General features: G+C 41.5%; 1 protein-coding gene across 6 annotated transcripts in view; it reads left to right on the top strand.

The window, feature by feature from the left end:
- The window catches only part of arhgef4 (Rho guanine nucleotide exchange factor (GEF) 4), an 83,806-nt gene that overhangs the window by 17,223 nt on the left and 44,231 nt on the right, over window positions 1-22,352 (top strand). Inside the window, exon 1 of one of the 6 annotated variants that reach the window (XM_032504355.1) lies at window positions 1,419-1,941. The exons of the other annotated variants lie outside the window; for them this stretch is intronic. Within the exon in view, the coding sequence (XP_032360246.1) occupies window positions 1,683-1,941 (259 nt within the window). The 5' untranslated portion in view covers window positions 1,419-1,682. Of the gene's footprint in view, window positions 1-1,418; window positions 1,942-22,352 lie in introns of those variants that run through there. 6 annotated transcript variants of the gene reach the window in all.

Genomic DNA, 22,352 nt, shown 5'->3' with positions numbered 1-22,352 from the left:
ACTGCAAAAGTCTTGTATTCAAAATGTTTCTTAAGTAAAAGTATGTAAGTATCATCAGGAAAATGTACTTAAAGTAAAAGTACTCAAAGCAGAAACATCTTCCCAGTTGTGTGTTGAATGGTCTAATCATTTCAGCTAGATTTGTAGGCTATTGGATATTGTAGGATATTGTTGGCCAGTTTATCAGATTTTATAACTACATGTGGTTTGTGTGCAGAAATCTTAATGGTGCTCTAAGTGATGTTATAGTTTTTTGGGCTACAACATTCTTTTGTCACATACAGCAAACATCTCACTATCTGCCTGTCCCCTGAACGCGCTGTAAAACATCTATCCTAACTAAAGCTGTCAGATGAATGTAGAAGAAAAAAGTACAATAATTCTCTCTGAAATGTAGCGGAGTAGAAGTAGAAAGTGATGTAAAAAGAAAAGACTCAAGTGAAGTACAAGTACCTTAACATTTGGACTTAAGTACAGTACTTAGATTCCACTGCTGGCTGTGAGGCAGCAGTGCCAACCACTGAGCCACCGTGCTGCTCAGTTTTACAAATATTAAAATGACAACAAAGCAATTTCATCTGTATTTGTCCAAGGTAAATAGCTTGATAAAATGATAATATACAAATAAATTAGCCTTTATTATTTTTTTTCCCTGAAATGCAGCGGTTTTGGACTTAGGCGGTATATGCCCGACAGCGATGATATATTTAACTTCTCCTCTCACTCAGTACATGGTGACATCACAGCTCAGTATGCAACAGACTTTAACATTCAGCCAGAGAGGGCAGTAAACAGCCTGTTATTTAAAGCAATCTGATGGAGTTCAGCCAGTAATATCCTCCTCCACAATGAATACAACCTTCATTTATTTATTGATTTATTATTTGAAGCGGTAATAATAATGCAGTATGTGGATGTACTACACTGGTATAGTAGCTGCAATACATTGCTATAATGAAAAAAAAAAAAAAAACAATCCACTGATTTGGTGTCCGGTAACAGTTCAACCATAACTATCACATAACGTTGAATAGATGTTGCATGTTGTACCGCCTCTACACAATACATATAACATACCTCGGCCATGACTGTCACAGAGCCAATAGGGTTGAAAATAGCCAGGAATGTAATCTGAAAGTCTGCTCCGTAACTCTGATATGATGGCCAACATAGGGGGTGTGTGTGTGTGTGTGTGTGTGTGTGTGTGTGTGTGTGTGGTGTGTGTGTGTGTGTGTGTGTGTGTTTGGGAGGGCAGTGGAAGGGGTGGGGTGGACTGAGCCAGGAGGGAGGGCTAGTTGTTTTCATCTCCACCTTAAGGAATACTGCACCATTAGCGAGCCGTCCACGCCGGAGAAACCCCCCTGTAGGACCCCCACTGATGTCAGCAGAGAGAGAGAGAGAGAGACTGTTGTTGCATGACAGGCAATCAGAGCAGAGAAGTGGAGGAGCGGCGCGCTGCTACAGCTCTGCTGTACTGTGAATGGAAGGAGGAAGCAGCAAGTTGACAGCTGACGCTTACCTCAGTGCCGCAGATATCACCTTCTCTTTCTCCTCCTGCGATCTCACCCTGGGAATAAACCACCTGCTCAGCTGTCTCGCCTCCTCTTCACTGCCAATTACTTCTCCGCTGCCCACTTCCATCCCCCCCCCCCCCCCCGTGTTGTTGTGCATCCAGTATCTGGATGCGGACCCAGCAGGGCTTGGAGGGGGGCGTGCCCATGCCCGGGGGCAGCTGCGGGAGCAGCGGCAGCTCGGGGCTGTCGCCGGGCTCCGACTCTGACGGAGGAAGCCCGACAGCCGCGGGGTCCGACGGCATGGTGGACGGAGGGCTCGGAGTGGGTGGATGTATGGGTGGAGGCGGGGGAGCAGGTAGCTTGGGTGGAACACTGAGGGGGGTCCTGTCTCGTTACTGGAGCTTGGAGAGTCTGCACTCGACCACAGGTAAGTGCCTTCCAAACACAAAACGCGGCTCCGTGCAGTGCAATTAGTCGTCTTTTTAACGCACAACATGTACACACTGACACACTGGCCCGAGGGTAGTGTGTCAACCAGGGGTGGATAGGATGTTCTCTCTGTGTGTGTGTTTGTGTGTGTGTGTGTGTGTGTGTGTGTGTGTGTGTGTGTGTGTGTGTGTGTGTGTGTGTGAGGTGCGAGCGTTCCAGGGTAGGTGCTGTGTTGATGGGTTTGGGTGGTGTTCTAGTCATGCAGGAAGACAGAAAACACAGCGCAGTTTCTCATCGTCTCCTTATCACTGACTTGTGTCTGTGCCCTTAACTGCTACACACGGGCAGCTGTGTGATTCTGACTGCCCTCAGAACGTAGGCTGGGTATCAGTGGAAGTCTTTCAAAATCACTGCTGAGATTTCTTTTTGAAACCATATTTCCGAACATGATATGCAACAAAGTTTTCCCGGCTAGAGTCAAACCAGCAATATTGGGATTATGGTCTTGAGCTCTGGGCCACCAGGATGCCCATGTATTACTTTGTTCTACATCTTACTCTAAGAGATATAAACATTTAAACTTTTAGGACATCTCTTTTGCGTACATGTCTGTACACGAGCAATTATTCAAAGACGAAGCAAAGGTGCCCAGAGCCCAAGGATATAGTCTTCATATTGATAGTTTTATTTGACCAATAGTCCAAACCTCAAAGATATTACCTTAGTGTGTCATTTGCAAAGATATAAAATAGAGCAAATCTTTACATTTAAGAAAATAGAACACTAATGTTTGACTTTTTACTTGATAAATAAATACATACAAATTATAAGAGGTTTGTTAACAAGCCCTATTCTACATATCTGGTCAAAATGTAAACAAACCTGTAACCTTTCTGACATTTTTGTTTAAAAAAAAAAAAAAAAAAAAAAAAAAAAAAAAAATACCACGCCTTTTTGTGTAAAATGGCTTTCCAATGAAAAAAAACCTCAGATGTTATTCCACGTTTGACCTTGTTTTCAGACTGAGAAGACAAAAACCAACGTAGCTCCTGCTAGAGGAAAAGCTAGCTTAGCAGATCTCAGTAGCTACCATCTGTTTGTGTTTTTACACTAGTCAATGTCATGTGACTTGGTGTGGTAAAGCTCCATTGCAATCACATAGGCTACTTCAATGTGTTGCATTATGGGTCGGTGTATTGTATTGATGTCAACAGGAGAAGTACTTGGACTCAACTTAGCCAAACTCGATCGATCTTCTTCCTTTTAAACAAACAAGCTGAGACAACACATTTTCTTTTAGACATGTTGTAAGTATTGTTTACCACAATCAGCCTAAAAAGCATGCAATAAAAGCATTACAACATGGGATGCCGTCCAGCCTGAAAAGCTTTTTTTGTTTTTAGATTTCTTTATTGAAAAGGGACAACGCACATGAATCAACATGAGTACAGAGTCCAACATGCAAGTGTGCCAGATTTAGCCATACAGGCTTATTTCTATCTGCAGTATTTAGGTCAAAAGACATTTGTGTTTTTCACTTTTATTAGGATATTTGTCAATTTGCAGATGATCCGTATCAGTGGTTTTTTTTAAATTTTTTTTTTTTTGACTGATAACCAATAAAGTAAATAATTAAAAAGTGTGCTACTTTGGCTCTGCTACAGCTCTGTAAGCAGTCTGCAAACAACTTCATAAAGCTATTTTTGTTTTTATTCATTCTTGTGACTGTGTATTTGGTTTAAAGTTTCAGTTTTATAAAATAATTGCTTCCCAGGAATTTAATCAGAAAAGTTTTTTTTTTTTTTTTTTGTCCGGCGGATCATGAATACGAATATTCAACCCGTTCTCCCTCCCGCTTGGTCATTGGCTCTGGTACATGCTGACACAGAGTCTGGCACGAGGGACTGCTGGGATTTGCTTAAAAATTGCGATAAAAGTTGCAATGTTTTTTTTGTATAGTTCCTCAAAAATAAAAAGGGAAATTGTTTTGGGGAGAATAAAATGACTCTAGGCTGAGTTTTCCTTGTGACCTTACCAAAAAGGCTCAGGACTGGCTTCAAGACAGCAAATCATTTTTTGGATGAATCCAATTTGAAGATATGTGTCAGTGGCTTGTTGATCTTAACATTGTAAATTTCCTATCCTGGGCTGGGACACATTCATACGGTTTGATGAAGGACTTTTGACTTTAACTTATCATTGCACTTACAATAACAAGCGTGGTTGTCCTCAATTTATGTCATCCTGTACGTCTCATCTCCGTTTCTTTCCTGCATCCACCATGCGTGCGTGTGTGTGTGAAGGACTGGAATACTGGCTTTGTTGTGGTTCCCGTTTCATCAGTAGCAGTTTTGCTCATGGACACAAGCTGCAGGCCTGGTGGTGATGGACTGTTTCCTAATCCTGTCTCTTTGCTTGTGTCTGGCTTGCTTTATCATGGACCTTTTGCATCTCAACATTCATATGCTTTCTGTCCACTCTCTCATTCCCCCGACCTGTCAGCCTGTTTCTCTGTTATTGTTGTTGTCATGGGACTGTGTTTACTGTAGCTTTCGGGAGAAGGACCATCGCGGGGTCTTACAAAGACTAAAATTTCCAAAGCAGCAGAAACTCTGCATCACCTCAGGACTATGTAAAGATGTGAAATGCAAAGCCAGGAGCAGCAAAATCAGTGGAGGCCCGACCTGCCTCGTTAAAATGGCATCACATTAGCTTTATCGTGACTACCAGTTGTTGTCATTGGAGCTTTGTCAGACTGTGTGTGTGTTGTTGTGTGTGTGTGTGTGTGTGTGTGTGTGTGTGTGCACGCTGAGCTGTGGTTTTTAACTTGGAAAGGAGATGGAGCTGCACTGTAGAGTGGGAGGAGGGGCAGATACAGCTCTGACTATTCCCTTTGGAACATTAGCAAGTGTTGGAGGTGGAGGAACAAGCATATGTGCAGCATGCTGTTGCATTTACACACATTACACACACAATTATGAAAATAACGACATTTCCGTTGTAATTAAGATTTTGGCTCTTAATGATCACAAAAACATCAAGGAAGTCATCAAGGAAAACAATTATTTTGCACATTTAGTTTGCAGATGAACTGTTTCTTTGTCTTGTGTGCTGAATAGAAAATAAATGTTGAAATGGGAAAAATATTGAGGAAAATGTCCCAGTTTGAGGTGTTTCCACTGTGGATTTGTTCAAATTTCAATATTTTTTGAAGTTCCAACCTGTACAAGCAACATAGTTACAAAAGACAATGATTAATCGTGTTCAATATTCCTGATTTTAATATTGACCAAATAAACTTTGTTATGATTTGTTTCCATAATCAAGCACCCCCAACACACACTTGTACTACCGTAATACAGTACATGTAAACAACTGTGTGTAGCCACATATGGGGTATATACAGACCTGTCCTGGTCTTTCTCATTTCTTCTGTGCAGCCACAATCGGCTTTCTGTCATATAAACACGCAGAAACACAGATGTTGGCCTCATAATACACACGCCACACACACACACACACACACACACACACACCACACACACACACACACACACACACACAGCAACTTGTATCTGCTCTCAGCACCTTGTTAACCTATAGAACTTTAAACTACTCATTTAAATGTACTATCAGTACCCAGACCCGAAGCTGAGTATTTATCTGTGGCATGAAGTACTAAACCATGGTGAGTAGAAAGCGAGGCGTACACCACTTGTTTTGTCTCCTTTGTGGTACAGGAATTAATTTCCCTCCGAGATCCATTTCCAAAGAAAGAACATTCCTGCACACACTTGTCACGTCTGCATCACTTTATGCGGTCGGTGGACGTGTCGGTCCCAAAGGACCTTGCTCATGACTGAATAAATAAAAAAAAAAATGATAAAGCAATGCAGAGGTGACAAGTGTGTGCGGGGATTTGCTCACTATACCAATACCAATACCAGTACCAATACAGTGACTTTGGTACCGGTTCCTACACGATACCTTCTCCATCCCATTTTTAAAGTACATAGTACGGATTTGGAAACTAAGGAACGAATCTCGCACTCCCTGTTAATTAACACAAAAACATATCTGGTCCCTTTTGGAGCTTCATCAAGAGTACTTTGGACAACAAACCCAACCGGGCTTAAATACATTAAGCCCCTCCCATTCTGTGTGCCCCACGTGTGGGACAATAGACAATCGCCTATCAATGAGAGTGTCTCTCAATCAACACACGTGTCTCTTGCAGCATGTGACATTCACACAGGCAATCAGCATTCCAATTTAATTGCAATACTGCATACAACAATTTCATACAGTACACATGTCAGGAATGTAGAGTGACTCAAAACATCTTTTTATTTGTTGCCACTTAACCGCTAACAATACCTGGACACATGTTTCCATGTGTGCACATACATCCATCCATTCTATTTTCATTGCTATAATACATTACTCTTTCATTTCTACATACTCACATTTGTTTTAATTACAATACATATTACAATACATCTTCAGATAAATATCCATTTCAATGACATATCTCAAATTCATATCAATTAGTTATAGACCAATTCTTATTGGCCGGCCGATATATCGGACCGATATTTGCGTTTTTACGCGGCTGCTGTGTTCGCCGATTATTTAAATGTGTTGACAAAGGACATTTTGAGATGGCCTGATTATAATTAGTCTTTATATGTCCGCAAGCAACGCATCATCAAGGCTGTGTTGTAGATGTTGATGAAAGCCTTTTGTTAACCGTATGCAGTGCACCCATCCAAATGATGCACATTGCACACACATAATTTAGGTGATATGAATGTAAGATGATTGCAGAAGTGACACGTTTTTGTTTATTATTTTGAAAGAAATGGCTGAGCAGATTCCGAAAACAAATCCAGTGTGGCAGGGTTTACATTTGTATGGTGAAAACTGAAGTAGCAAAAGCAGAATCGGCCCCAAATATCGGCTCAAGAAAATCGACAACCTGTATCATCGGCTACGGCTGATGCAAAGGAATTGGTGTATAAACAGTACATGTGTATGTATATATAGATGTATAAAACAAAAAAGAATATGACACAAATCTTTTTATGTATTTTTACATACTTTCTACTTGAGCCGTCACTGTGTAAGGTAGAGTTATTCCTGTGTGTCTCTACAGCGTGTAACGTTTGACAGCCAATCATTATTGCAGGGCATTATTAGATCTGGGTAGAAGCATGATGCGTGCTGATTGGCTCACTGAGGAGGTTGACTTTATTTAGGTATTGAAATTGGGTATTGATCGACGAGGCATTTCTTTTGATAATCAATACTTCAGAGGCAATGTGTTCGGTGCGTAAAAAGTATTGGATTCGGTACACTGGGACGGGAGGACAACGTGCTCTGGTTTATTGGCATTTCTTTAAACCAATCATAATCGTCTTGGGCGGTTCTAAGAGCCGGACGGAGCCACGGTGCCGCTGCAAAATAGCCTCGGGAAGGAACTTGTTTTGGTGGAACACGTGTACGTTTAAAAGTAGTTTTAGTCGTGCGGTAGAAAACTCCGATTGGACAGATAGTCTAGGTAGCTGTCTGGATTTACCCTGCAGAGATCTGAGGGGCAGTTAACCATAGTCCAACGCCAACACAAGAAGGCCCCCCCCCCCCATCCAACTTTGTGGATATGGACAACTAGCAAAGCAACACAGGACCGGAAATAAGCACAGCGGAGACGTCAGATAGATCGGACCTTGTAACTATATACCTTTAAATGTTACAGTTATGGCTGACAATTACATTAGACTTGGAAAAAGGAAAATCCCCCACGCTTCTCTTGCTGCAGCATCACCATTTTATTAACGAAAAACTAACATTTTCCGTCCCTCGTCAAGAGTACTTCCTCCATCTACTCAGGAAATGTTGGATGGGCTTTTCGTTAAATTAAAATGACAATAGAAATAAACAAGTTTTCAGATTTTAAATATCTCCGCAATTCAAATCAATAACCACTTGTCCACCTGGAAGTGTTTTTTTGTTTTTTTGTTTTTTTTGGTTAATGCGACGTCACAGTGTTTTGGATTTCCCTTCATTGGAAGTGAGAAGCCTAGAACAAACCAGGAAAACCAAACCCAGACCAAAACATACACTGAAGTATCTGGGCTGGGATGTTCACATACATTTGGTGATTATAGTACAATTAGTTCACCAATTCTGAACCTTGAGTCTATTTCCTCAACCCTTGTTAGAATGAATCCTCATCCATTTGCAGGCACACAGCATGATGCCGCTCTTTTTTTTATTTAACCTTTATTTATCCAGGTAAACTGTTTGAGAACCAATTCTCATTTACAAACATGACCTGGCCAAGAGGCTACAGAAATAAATAGGAACATACTGTACAACTTTACATAGTCAAACGCATGACACATAGAACAAGCAACCGATTAAAGAGATTAAAAGAAACTACATAGTCAAAGCAGAACATAGAAAAGAAGATAAAAGCAGTCAACAAAAAAATGAAGAATAAGAGCTTAAATATGTGTGTATAAATATGATTCATGATTGTCAGCAGGAACAAGAGTCAGCAATGTAATTTAGGTTTTGCTTAAAGGTGGAGATAGGGATCAGAGATGTAAGTTTCAGGGTATTTTGTAGTGTATTCCAGTCATGTACTGCTGCAAAGCGGAAGGCATTACGTCCAAAGGTAGTAGAAGTAGGAGGGGTACTAAATTTAATCAAATTACTCGATCTTGTATGATAGGTGTTATGAACGGCATGAAGAAGAGATAACAAATAGGGAGGTGTCTCTCCCAGGAATAGTGCATCCCGTCCCTTACAGGACTCTGTCACGCTTGACCTCAGTGCACCGTTACTCAAGTCACTTCCTCCTCTGGCACTCACTGCTGCACGGCCCCCAGTGACAATACAGTTTCTTCCAAATGATGCCACAGAGAGCTAACGTGGGTGAACGTGTGTGTGTGTGTGGTGTGTGTGTGTGTGTGTGTGTGTGTGTGTGTGTGTGTGTGTGTGTGTGTGGTGTGTGACTGGCTGGCATACTTGTGATATCTGTTGTGGTGGGCTGAGGAAAGCAAGGCCGCTGGCAACTGGGGCCACAACTTGTGATCACACACTCACCATGTGGCACGCACACTGTAAAACATACAAACACGCCGCCTAATGGGCCCACTGTGTGGCAAACACCATAGAGCATGTCTGAAACGCATCCATCACAAAAAAACAAAAGTGGAGCAGTCCTCTCTGGAATAGGTCGGGAACTCATCATGAGGAGGTGTCTGAAGTTCCCTCAGCTGAAATAATAAGTGGGAGCAGGGGAACACTGGACGAACCAGTCGCGTGATTCTTCCCGGTTAGACTCTTGCGGTTCTACTCGATAAGTTCACTTAGGTTGTGTTGATGACCAAAACAAGCTCAGATTTGGTTAACTACTTGCGGTTCATGAATTGTCAGCCAGCGGTGTGTTTGATGACAAATAATGATTTGGTCACGCTTGTGCAACTTGACAAAATTTGAATCAAAAAGCCAGCGCAGCCACCTGCTGCCGCCACGTTTTTTATTGGAAACAGTGGAGGGGGACACGGGTGATTTTGTTTTCCATTTCAACACTTTTGGCTTCTTTTTAGACTAAATTGCCTGACCGGAACCAGAACAGGGATTTGATAAGAAAGATTCAATGTATTTCACGCAACCCTAAATGCCATGGTTTGGTTCTGAGAGCTGGTTTCACTTTGGCTCCAGTTCCTGTGTGGGAAAGTACCCGACTCATTACTCTCTGATGCTAACACGTCTCCTAGTAGGGCTTTCCCGAATAACGTTTTGGGCTTCGGAGCTTCTGTAATACACAACAGGAAGAATTCAGCCGGACATTTCTCCGTTCTCGGCTGGGACGGACCACGTAGCGCTGCAGTGTCTTTACGCTGCATCAATTAGCCTAGAGGCTAGCAGACTGTTCCACTGCTCATTGTTGAAACCGATCAGCTATGATATTGGTAGTAAGAGTCAGCGGACTCCCTAGTCGGTGAAACACGGAGAGAAAAGGCCAAGAGAGAAACGTGGAAGTAAATGATTACAGAACATAGTAAAGACTCATGTTGAGCTGAAATGTGCCTTTAATGTTTAAATAGCTGTACAGTCAAACATCTGGTTTCTCTCAGTGGGCCTGGTATCTCCCCTAGCTCTTTTATAAGCAAAGATCAATGTAGAAAACATTTAGGTGACGTGAACGGCTTTTTACATTTTTTGCCGGTCACTTTTGCTCATCAGAATAAGATTTCGTCAACCACAAAATACATCAGCTGTAGCCATAGTTATCACAATGAAGTCGGAAGTCTCGAAGATGAAAGTTCAAGCTGTTAATTTATTTATTTTTGCACTAAACTTAACTCTGTCACCCCCACTTTATAACCACAAGTGGACCGTGTGAAACCATCAGCTGATCGCGGCGTGTCATTTTCTGCTGGCAGGAATGAAATATCCCTTCATCTCTAATCTTATCAGGAACAGTGTCTCCAGTATTTGGACCAAGTAGCTTGAGAAAAACTAAAAAGAGAATCCGTAGTCTTCAGCTGTGATGTTATGTTTCAGATACATTAGGGCGGGGCGATATGGAGAAAATCAGACATCACCATGTTCTTGACCAAACACCTCGATGCTGATATTGCGATGATATTGTCGGGTTGACTATCGGTGCTTTCACAACATATTGTTTTACAATGAGATCCATAATCATCAATAATGTGGGAGTGAAAGTATAGAGAAAAAAATAAATCTTTTTTTCCCCAGCTATATACTGACTATTTTAACATGCAGGCTCAATAATAATGTAGATTTGTTTTAACATCACCAACTCACGTTACAACAAATCTGCAATTCTTCAATTGCTATTCCCTCAAAATGTTTCACGACCGATTTCCTGAGAATATGGAGTAAGGATGTGCTTGTTTATGTCAATTTAGACAACCAAACGGGATATCACCATATCTTGATATGATTTCATCAGGATAGGATTCCATTGAAAGGCGATAAATTGTCATATTGAATAATTGATCAGCCCTAAGATGCATAAACATCATATCACACCGTCACATTCAGGGACGGTTTCCGCCATGTCAGCCAACAAAAGATGATTATAGATCATTGAATATTGGTTGTTGGTTGTAAAGCTTCAGTTACTCGCAAATGTTCAACAATAAACAAGATCAGAGTCTGTACTGGATTTGAATTTGATAATATGCCATCGTACCTAAATCCCTTGACAGGCATTACACAGGGTGTCGCCCTAAAGACCAATGAGGCTCCACGTTGCACCACATATTTCATTTGACAATGATCAATATAATGCAATAGAAGTCAGCCCTGCAGCGAACTCGAGTGTCAAAACAGGACGATCTAAAGTGCTGGGAGCAATTAGCTCAGCCTAATGGCGTTGTCTCCAAACAGCCCATTACGTCATGTCAGACGAGCGTAGAAGAGATGCAACAGTGTGGTGGTGGTGGTGTGGGGGCACATGATGTCATGTTGACACTGAAGAGAGAGGTTCATCCACGAATCAATAATCTCCAGTGTTTGTCCTCTCAATGAAGATTCACTAAACAATAAATTAGAACAGGACTATTTCCTATTGTCAATCAACAAGTCATATTTGTACTTGTGGGCTCTACTAGAATGGGTTGACATGCTTTGAAATGTTTCTCGTACTGCCCATTGCTGCAGCGCCTCCATCTGAAACACTCGGTCCGAGCTCTTGGCCCGCCTTCCCAGTCTGCTCTGATTGGTCAGCTGGCCCACTCTGTTGGGATTGATCAACCAAATTCAGACAAACCACTGGGGGGGGGGCTATGCGTGCTCAGGAAGCACCAATGGGCAGTATAGATGATAAACTGGGTTGGCATTCTCAATCACTGACATCACTTGTGGAGGAATTTCCAACAGGAATGTGGACGAGGCGTTTTCAGGCAGTTGAGTCTGTTTCTGTTTATCCAATTTTCCAGTTGGAGTTTATACATCGATTACATACACACACACAAACTATATTCATAACGCTCAAAGCGCTTTATCACAGTACAGGAACCATTCACACACAGTCCTACACCTGGCCGAGGCTGCTGTCACTCACACACCTTTACACTCCGATGGCGCAGCATTGGGAGCAGCTACGACATAGGACTGCAGGTCCAGGGATCGAACCCCCAACCTTCCCATTAGAAGGGGACCGCTCTACCACCTGAGCCACAGCAACCAGATAATATAATACACTAAAAGATGGACAAAATAAAAAAAAAAGAATAATAGGGCATGATATTAATATTATCCAGTGCACTTGTTCTGCTTCCTTCTCCTTACTCTGTTTGTGTAGAGACAAATGTACATGTGGGTGACCCCGTGTCTGTCCGTGCCTCTGTGGAGTGATTCAGTCATCCTGCCGAGTTTTTGTTATAGGGCTTGCTGTATTAAGGGCAATTCATAACATATAGGGGCAATCCTAGTCTTTTCTTACCATATACTGTTATTGTTGATAGCTAAAGTTAGCAAAATTATCATAATTAACTCATAATTAAGGCCGTTAGCCGATAAATCCAGTCTTGTGCTGATGCTGCGGGCATGCGACCGCTTGTCGCGTCGCCTGTCAAACGGCCTGCACCTCCCCAGCTGACCCCCCCCGTGTGAAACGCCATAGTGAGTTATTGCAGTCAGCGCAGCGTGTCAACATATCTGTCATGATAAGCCGGCTTTGTTCAATATGAACAAACGGCCTGAAGAACTAATGACCCTTCCCATCAGCCTCAGCGGTGCATGTGTTTAGTGCTTATTTAGCGTTCAGCATCCTAACTAGAGCTGCACAATATTAGGAAAATAACTAATTGCGATTATTTTTGACTGATATTGCGATATGATTCACAATATTGGAGGGAATGATCAGTTTTCAAAAAATTATTGAAGTGTGATTTAAAAAAAACAACAAAAAAAACATTTTGGCAAGTATCTGTACCAAACAAAGATTTTGTTCTTTAGTCTGTAGGATACGATTTGTTGGCCGACACGTCTATGGTTAGACACATATTTACATATTGCGATTTTGATAAAATTGCAATTAATTGTGCAGCCCTAATCCTAATATGTAAATGGTAAGATTGCGACCATGGTAAACACACCTGCTAAACATTGTCATTGTGTGAGTGTTAGCATTAACTGTAGTAGAGAGCTGCTGGCATTAGGGTTGGGTGGTAATCCGGTGTACCGCAGGGTCTTAGCAATAGCAAAGGTACCAGTTTCAATACCGTCATTAAAAAAAATGCAATGCACTTATACAGGAGACAAGGATTAAATATTAAATCTAATTTATTTAATGTCTAAAAATGCTTATGTGTGGTTGTCATCACGTGACAGAGAGAGAGAGAGAGAGAGAGAGATATGGCAAGTCTTTGCACCGAGTGACCTGGTCTGGAAGAAGAACAGGACTTCTGCAGTCTGGCAGCATTTTGGGTTCCGCCCTAACGAGAAGGGAGCGGTGTGTCAGTATCAGTGTTTGGTATTCACGGTCTGAACGGTGACGGCACAAGCCAACAGCTGCCTGAGCCTTACGTCATCATTTTTAATTAGTCACGGTAATACTGCATACCGCGGTAAAATAGGGAGGAGGTTTGATGGTATCAAAATTGTAGTTGGCGTGGCAGCGAACTGTTGTTTTGAGTTTATAACATAGACTTGGGTGTGGAGTTTTAAGAGGAAATGGACTCTCAAAGCACTGTCTCACAGAATTACTCAAATGCAGTTGTCAGGCCTTAAGATAGAATGCACCTTAGATCTCATTGATGCCATGGACCACATTTATAACAAAAGAAAAAACAGATGAAAAGAAATGGTAAAAACTGTTTGTTTTTGGTCCTTGAGAACTCCCTGATCTGTGCACGAGCCTGGCGGTCATTAGAAATCGTAACGTTGTCTCAGCACTCCCAGCTTTGATTGCCTTCATGGGTCCCATAATGTCCATGCTCATAAAACAACTAATGATTTTACCAGATCAAATTACAGCTTTGAACCAGACCCACTAACAATTCCCGTGCAACAGATGAGCTGTTTTGACACTGTCCTGTTACTTCATAGATTTTCTTTTCCTCTTCATGAACTTTGATTTTCCTCAGTGTCAGGCGCCCAAACCACCTCCATCCAGCTAATACAGCATTCAAACACTTGATTTAACACAGTGTGTAATCAATCGCCTCCCTGTGGCTGGCTGGCCAGCAGCCAAACCACACGGAATGCTAAAATTATTTCTCCGTCTTTGTTGGAGATAAGGAGAGGATGGAGATAAGACTGCCTCCCTGTCTCTGCTCTCTGATTGGCTGGCGGATAGTAAGAAGTCTTTCCCCTTTAAATAGATTTCCTGTGATGGCGAGGCATGGCAACCCGGGCTGAGAAGAACGGAGGCTGAAGTTCTTCTTGTTCTTTCTCTTTCTGTGTCTCGCCTCGTGCCAACCACCGCGCTCACGCCTCTCCTCGCACACACCTTGGTGCCACTCAGCCCCCCCCCCCCCCCCCCATCAAAAGGGCAGGACAGGGTAAGCAGGTTTGATGGTACAGCTGCCTACACGCTGGCTGCACACTGGTGCTGATTGACGGGCAGACAGAGAGACAGCCCAGATGGGAAGGTGGAGGGAGACAATAACAGGTCGACTTCTTGACAGTCACGCCCGATTTAAAGCAGACATGACATCTTTTTCACAAGAAGTACAGAATCTCACAACAATTACTCGTGTCCGCCTGTGAGAAGTAGTCACAAGGAGCAGTTGTGTTTTACACTCTTTTTGTTATATTTGTAAATCCCTACTGTCTCGTGTGCATCATTGTGTTGATCCATCTGAATGAATAGGTAACATCTTCACAGGTGCTGTAACACCACTGAGGTGGAGGAGCTGCAGTTTACACCTTGTAAGTGGTGTTCAAGAGATCCATTGCCCATGCAGTGTTTCCTCAAGAGTTATTTGAGAGGGGTGAAAACGTCACACTTTCAGTCACCATGACGACCACTACGGTCAGAAACGTTGTGCCAAAATATAGACAACAACGTCGCTGTCAACGGGCTTATCTGCTAATGTTAGCTACCCACTGTTACCTTGAAACCATCCAGCAAATAGACGGTACCGTGGGGAAGCCACCTGAAACCGGTGATTTAACGTCCCTGCTCATTTTACACACAGTATTTTAAACACCAAAACAAAACGCTGAGTAGACATTACTAGCTACGTTTTTCATGTTGGTTTTGAGCGTTGTGCACCCCCGCTAACCTGGGAAACGCTTTTAAAACGGCTAGCTAATGTTAATACAGCGTGTCGGAGGAATACAGCGACTCCTGCAGCGGGGAGGCAGAAGGACCGCAGCCTTCGCTAACGTTAGCTTCTTGTCTCATCTGATAAACCGTAAATTCATTAAGCTCAGTGTCCACAATGCTATTTTTCAATAAACTCTAGCTGTCACATTTCAGGGGACCCGCGTGAGTCCAGATGTCATGTCGCAACTTTCGTTGCAGTTTGTCACTTAGCCTAAGATTGAGTGACAAGTAGTACTCGCCCTGTTGTTAACTTGGTTGCCATGACTTTGCGAGTGATGACGTCCTGTCACTGCTCCCGTTGCTTCGAGGGTGGCATTAGGGTTGGGTGGTAACCCGGTATACCGCGGGGTTTTAAAAATAGCAACGGTACCAGTTTCAATACCGTCATTAAAACAGTGCAATGCATTTGCTGTTGCTCAGTTGCATTTGTGCAGTAGAAAATGTTCAATCTTAGAAGACTGAGCTTGGTGTGCTGATGGCCAGACTACACTCTACAGGTAACCAATGTAGACTGACCAGCACTGGTGTAATGTGTAACCTGCGTTGAAACATATCTTACAGCATTTCTGGGGGGAGGATAACTGTGCCTCCCCTACATTATTGAATGTCTTTTCTATGTGATCTTCAAGCATCTCTGCATTCAGTGCACCGATGTCTCCATGCTGACCGGTTATTTGGCCAATTTTAATGAATTTGAAATGCTGTCTCGGCCAATTCTTTCCTTTCTGTAACATTGACTCTTTCTCTGTGCTTTTAGGCACATTTTCAGTTCTTCCACTCTATTCTAGCTCATCCTCTGAGCTGCCTCCTCTGACAAAAGTCAACATGCTCCTGATGCGTAGTCAGTTTTTTTCTGCTCCCATTGCCTTCATAAATGCAAAGACACGATAATATCCTCAGGTACATTTACTTTGTCTTCTCTTTCAGTCTGTCTTACTCTCTTTGCAGTCACTCTCATAATGTGTCTTTCTCTGCCAGTTTGTCCTCAGCTGCCTGGCCCCCCAGTCTCTGTTTCCCTTCTAATGTCGGCTTCGGTTACGTTAGTATTGATAGACCATCAAGTCTCGTTCTTTACTTATCTTGGCTCAGCTGACATGACTCCTCCTCGAGAAGTACAGATTGATGTCAGTATCCCTATCAGCTCTTGAGTGTTTGTGCTTTCCGCCAGCCACAAGGGCAGTCACGCTTACTCTCTTTCTCAAGTTTTCAGTAATGTAGTCGGTCTGCTCGATCCGTTTTTAGCTCCTCATGAGATTGGCTGTTCTTATCATATCTTTGTTGCTGCTTAGGCCCCCCCCCACCCTGTAATGGCCTCCGTAAGATGTATTCAGTTGTCTTCCCAGGCTGGGCCCATAGGCTTCACACTGTGTTTACTACAATAGACAAATTAAACGGAACAACAGTTGCACCCGGGCCTAGGCTAGCTGTTACTGAACAGGGCTAGAAATGCACAACAATGCAATCAAATTAAGCATCACATCATAATGGGGTATGGTTAGCATGAGCAGTATAGTATCAGTATAGCACGCTAAATGACCCAAATCAACCCCCCCCCCCCCACGTTGTCCGTGACCTGTTCATTGTATAGTCCATACAGTGCATTCTATGAGTTTGCTTCTGGAGGAATGTAAAAAGCAGCAACTAAAACACTGTTGAATTCTCTGGGCAGATAATATGGTCGTTCATAAATTCAACATCTGGGGAACATTGTCCATCAACTTTGATTAGGTTTGAGCATCATTGACGGACCCACATAGTCCGCCTCCCCCCCGTCCCTCCCGGAGCCTTGCGTTCTGACTGCAGCACCTTGATCCGGGATGTTAGGATGGCGCCAGGTCTCTGTACAGATGTGGGGGTATCGGTCTCTGATTTCCTGTTTCTTTTTCCTGCAGCCGGACATTAGCCAGGAGTAGGCTGTGTGTTTAGAATAGTCTTGGGTCCTAGCTAGGTTAGCTTATCTCTTATCCCGCCTTTCTTCCTCCTCTTTCTAGGAGGGTTGCTCCACTTTTAGTGGCTTTTTGTCCTGCTGTGTCTGGACGGGTAGTCAACACTGATCGTCTCAAGGTCTACTGCACCAATCCAATCATCATAGGCTGTACTTGCTTCAGTAATAAAGACAAAAAGGTAACGCCTTAAAACCAAAATATAGCAACGTTTATGGGAGCTGCTGGCTGTCGCCATGGGCGAGGTGACAGCTGCTCCAGCGCTGTTGGAGAAACCTCGCTGATGCGGCACAATCAGTGAAATTGCATTGGCGGGTAAAATGGGGTATGGAACTACATCAGTGTGTGGCTACCTGTGGGAGTGGTAATGAGGCCCGTGCATGTGCGCCTGGTTCCTCAATGATTGAGATTTGTAAAACAGAAGCAGGCGTACATGCAACTTTATAGATCTGATGAAAAGAATGCGTATTACTGTCGTTCACACAATTGTTTTGTCTTGTATCTGCACAGTTTAAAACATCCCGGTGTTGGAGCGGTTCTGCTGCACCGCTGATGGATTTAAAACTTGTTTGTTGAAGCCTAATAGATGCTCTGTTGTCATGCTGTCTTGCTGAGGGACGCTCGCCTCTCTTCTCTGTGAATCCACTGATACATTTTCATCATCAGTTCATCACTGCTCCTTCTGCTGCCTGTTCCTTCAAGTAGCGTCGGGCTTTCTTTGTGCACACAATGTCATTAATTAAGGTTTCATCCTTAGAATAAGTTACAAAATCCATCATTGATGCAGCCTGTGAAGGGGACTGAAAATACTCTTTGACTACGACTTTCTAATTTGCTGCTTCATTTCCATATTGGTTCTCTAATGGTTTAATGAACCCATTATGGAGCATACAAAAAACCTGAGACCTATAGTGTTTATCAAAAAATCAGAAATCAGAAAGGAGTTTATTGCCATAGTAGCTACCCCATGTGGAATTAGCCTTGGTGATGGGTGCATGCAAACATACATACATACATACATACATACATACATACATAATACATTCAGTACATACTGTTTATACATACATACATACATATATAATACATACATACATACATACATAATACATACAGTACATACTGTTTATACATACATACATACATATATAAATAAATACATACTTACATACACACATACAACATACATACATAATACATACAGTACATATTGTTTATACATACATACATACATATATAAATACATACATAGTGCATACTGTGTATACATTCATTCATATGTGTGTACATACATATGTATACGGTCATTCATATGTGTGTACATACATATGTATACATACATACATATATGTATACATACATACACAAACAAATATTGATAAGAATGTGAAAGCCCAAAAGCCACCACTTTATCAGATAGAAGAAGCCAGTGATGTTACAGATTCCTGAAAAGGGCTTTAGTCTACCTTTCCTTCCTCCTCTTGTCCTTCATTCGCCCATCCCCCCTCTTTCACTCTTCTCCATCCCACCCTGTTTCTCTGATAATAATGCAGGCTAAGGTGTGCAGCAGCAGCAGCAAGGAGGAGGAGGTGGGATGTTGAGCGTTTTACAGACCTGCAGAGTGGGGAAATGTGCGTCTGTGCGTGTGTCACATACCAGTTTGATGGCTGTAGAGTGTGTGTGTCAGTGGTGGAAGAAACAGATGTACCCTGCATTGAAAATGTTACTTAAGTAAAAGTATGTAAGTATCATCAGAAAAGAATGTACTTAAAAGTGAGTATTACAAGTAAAGTAAAAATCCTCCCACTTTAGAAAAATCCTTCAGCTGTAGTTGTAGGCCGTTATATTGTTGGGTAGTTTTATTTATAATAAAACATTGTATTTTATGAATTACATGTGGGTTTTTGGCAAAAATGTTAATGTGTAAAGTAACTAAAGCTGTCAGATGAATGTAGTGGAGTAAAAAGTACAATATTTCTCTCTGAAATGTAGCGGAGCAGAAGTAGAAAGTGGCACGAAAAGAAAAGACTTGAGTAAAGTACAAGTACCTCAACATATGTACTTAGGTACAGTACTTGAGTCGATTGCACCACTGCTTTGTGTCCTTGTACTGTAAACACTCTCGCTGCCATCCACTGCCCATGTACGGGACAGAGCCAGAGGAAGAACTCCGCTCGGCCTGGCACTTCCTTGCACGCACTCCATACCTCCCCCCCCCCCCCCTCCCCCCCTCCCCTTTTTTTCCATTACACCCATTTCTCTTTTTTTCCCCTCTGTCTTTCCCTCTTCACTTCACTTTTTTCCGACCCTTTGAATCCTCACAAAAGGCAATAAATTTTGCGTACAACCCGTCCTGGATCACGTTCGGTAATTTAGCTCTCTTCTTTTTGGTTATGATTTTTCCCTTTTTAAAGACCAGTGTATTAATGTTTTTGGAACTAGAATTGAAGCCCCCCTTTTAAAAACCCTGTAAAAAATGTGACTTTTTTGGGCAAAATTTACGGGCTTCTCAACAAAATCCTTTTTACAGAAAACTCCCCGGGGAATGCGGGGATCCATTGGGAAAAAGCATTTTCCCATGGCTTCTAGTGCTCACAAACCTCCACGGGGTTTCTTCAATCTCTAAAAATCACATGGTCCGCGATTTTGTGAGATGATTCTTATTACTTCCCCCTTTTTTGTTAAGGGGTTTCGTAAAATTTTATCATTTTTTTTGTTTTTCGGGTTTCGGGGCAAAAAGGCAGGGGCAAAAAATAAAGGGGGGTTTAAAGGCGGGTTTTTTACCCTCTTTGCATGTTTTTATTTTTTAAACAGGTAAAAATGTCTTAAAGTGTTTTTTTTCCTCCGGGGTCCCTTAAAAAAATGCAATTGCAAAAAAAAAAATTAAAAAAAAATTTGAAGGGGTGTTGTTGGAAATTTGTTGCCAAAAGGGGAAAAACCCTTCGGGGAAAGTGGCCAAAAAAAAAAACCTTTAATTTTTTTTAAAAAACGGGGCTTTTTTTAAAAAATTCCCAAAATTTCAATTTATAATAAACTGCTAGCCCCAATGTTTTACAGTCAAATTATTTTATTTTTATTGTAGTTTTGATGATTATTAATAAAACACTGCATAGTCGTCAAAACCCGAAGAAGACACGCGGGATACATGTTTTTGAGGTGCAAGAACAAAACACACTGACAAAATTTAAAATTACTGAACTAATGGCCACTGAAAACTATCTCGAACAAAGTTTTTTTTTAAAAAATCCCTTTTTAAAACCAGAAGGGTATTTTCTATAATGTCGGGCAAACAAAAATTGGTGACCCAACTTGATTTCCTTTTGGAATAACTCTTTTTTTTGGTGGCATTAATTTACTTAGGGGAAATTAAAAATTTAAAAATTTACTAATTAAAAATTTTTGGAATAACTATTAAAATACGTTAAGGGTTTTTTTTTAAATATTAAAAAATAATTGCAAACAGGGGTTTGAGTACCTAAGTTATAGAATTCAATCTGAGCCCAAGCTAAATTACACATTTCACTTCAATTTTGCATAATGTTCCCATAGGGGAACAAATTATTTAGCCTTTACAAAAAAAGTCAACATTTTAACTGGTTTAAAAATATGAAAATTAAAGTTTCTTCTTCCAGATAACTTTAATTTTTTTTTTTCTTTAAAAAGAAAGCTTCTAAAATTGAAAAAAAACACTTTTGGCTGACCCCGGAGCTGATCTTTGTGTGCCAGTCCCCAAAGGGGGGGGGGGGGGGGGGGGAAACGTTTCTGGGGGGTTGGGGTATCAAATGGTACCATTTCCAAATAAATGCCCCTTTTAACAATTAACAAAAACAATGCCTTTTACATGGTTTATTGTGAAAAACACTAAGAAAAAGAATTTGTTGCCATATGGCAACAACATGCAATAGCAATGTTACTGACCGACCCAGTCTAAGGGACTGAAGTGCCACGGGGAAAATTCAAGCAGCGCGCAACATCTCAGTTACCATCGCCCAGTGGTGGAATGTAACTAAGTAATTTACTAAAATACTGTACTTAAGTACATATGTTGAGGTACTTGTACTTTACTTGAGTCATTTCTTGCCATGCCACTTTCCGCTTCTACTCCGCTGCATTTCAGAGAGAAATATTTACTTTTTACTCCACTAAAGTCATCTGACAGCTTTAGTCACTTTACACATTACGATTTCTGCAAACAAAACACAGTAGTTTATAAAATCTGATGTTTTACCATAACTGTTTGGATCGTTTCTAAAGTTTGAGGATGTTTCTGCATCGAGTACTTTTAATACTTAAAGTACATTTTACATACTTTAACTTAAATTACATTTCGATTCAGGACTACAGAGTATTTTTACAGTGTGGTATTAGGACTTTGACTAAAAGGGTAGCTACTGTTTTTTTCATCCTGAACCCTATGTTCCTGTGTTTTTGTGTCTGATGAGAACAAGAATCTTTGACATTAGTCCAACAAGATTGCTGCAGTCGGCAGCGGATAAACAAGCTCCAATGTAAGTTAATATGGCCATTATGCAGCTTGTATACATATACCTTCACAAAAGTGCTTGTTTTTCCACTGACAGGCTCAGATTAATATTCTAAGTCTCTGACAACGTTATAGAAAGGATTTCTAAGGGGGTCGACCTTTCTGTTCCTTTTTAAAACGTAAATACATCCACCAAATTGCGTTTGCTAAACCCACAAGACTCCATGTAAAAAAACACTTAATTTTAGCATTGCAAAATCCGCTTCATTCAACATCAACAGAAAGTAAATAAAACTGAAAAGCCATTTTGGGTCATCCTTCACTTTTCCAACTACCACAATTCTAGTTTTGGTTGACATAAACACATAGTTTACTGATTTACATGTGAAAATATGTTGGCTCTATACACGCTTAAAGTATTGCTTTTTTAAATTGGGTCTGGTGGGTTTAGTGCTAGCGACCTCAGAGCTGTTTCAGAAATGTCTCAAAGAGGTTTTACAGGTCTGTCTCTGAAAGGATCATTTCCATAATGTTGTCAGACACTTGCAATATTAATGTGGGCCTGTCAACGGCAAAACGGCCACTTTTGTGAACATAAATACAAGCTGCACAATTGCCCTGTTAACTTACATCGTAGCTTGTTTTGCCGCTGCCGACTGCAG

The sequence above is a fragment of the Etheostoma spectabile genome, chromosome 22 (assembly GCF_008692095.1).
Source record: "Etheostoma spectabile isolate EspeVRDwgs_2016 chromosome 22, UIUC_Espe_1.0, whole genome shotgun sequence".
In the NCBI taxonomy this organism is placed as follows: domain Eukaryota; kingdom Metazoa; phylum Chordata; class Actinopteri; order Perciformes; family Percidae; genus Etheostoma; species Etheostoma spectabile.
The sequence above is the reverse complement of the archived record's forward strand: the minus strand, read 5'-3'. Positions and strand labels throughout refer to the sequence as shown.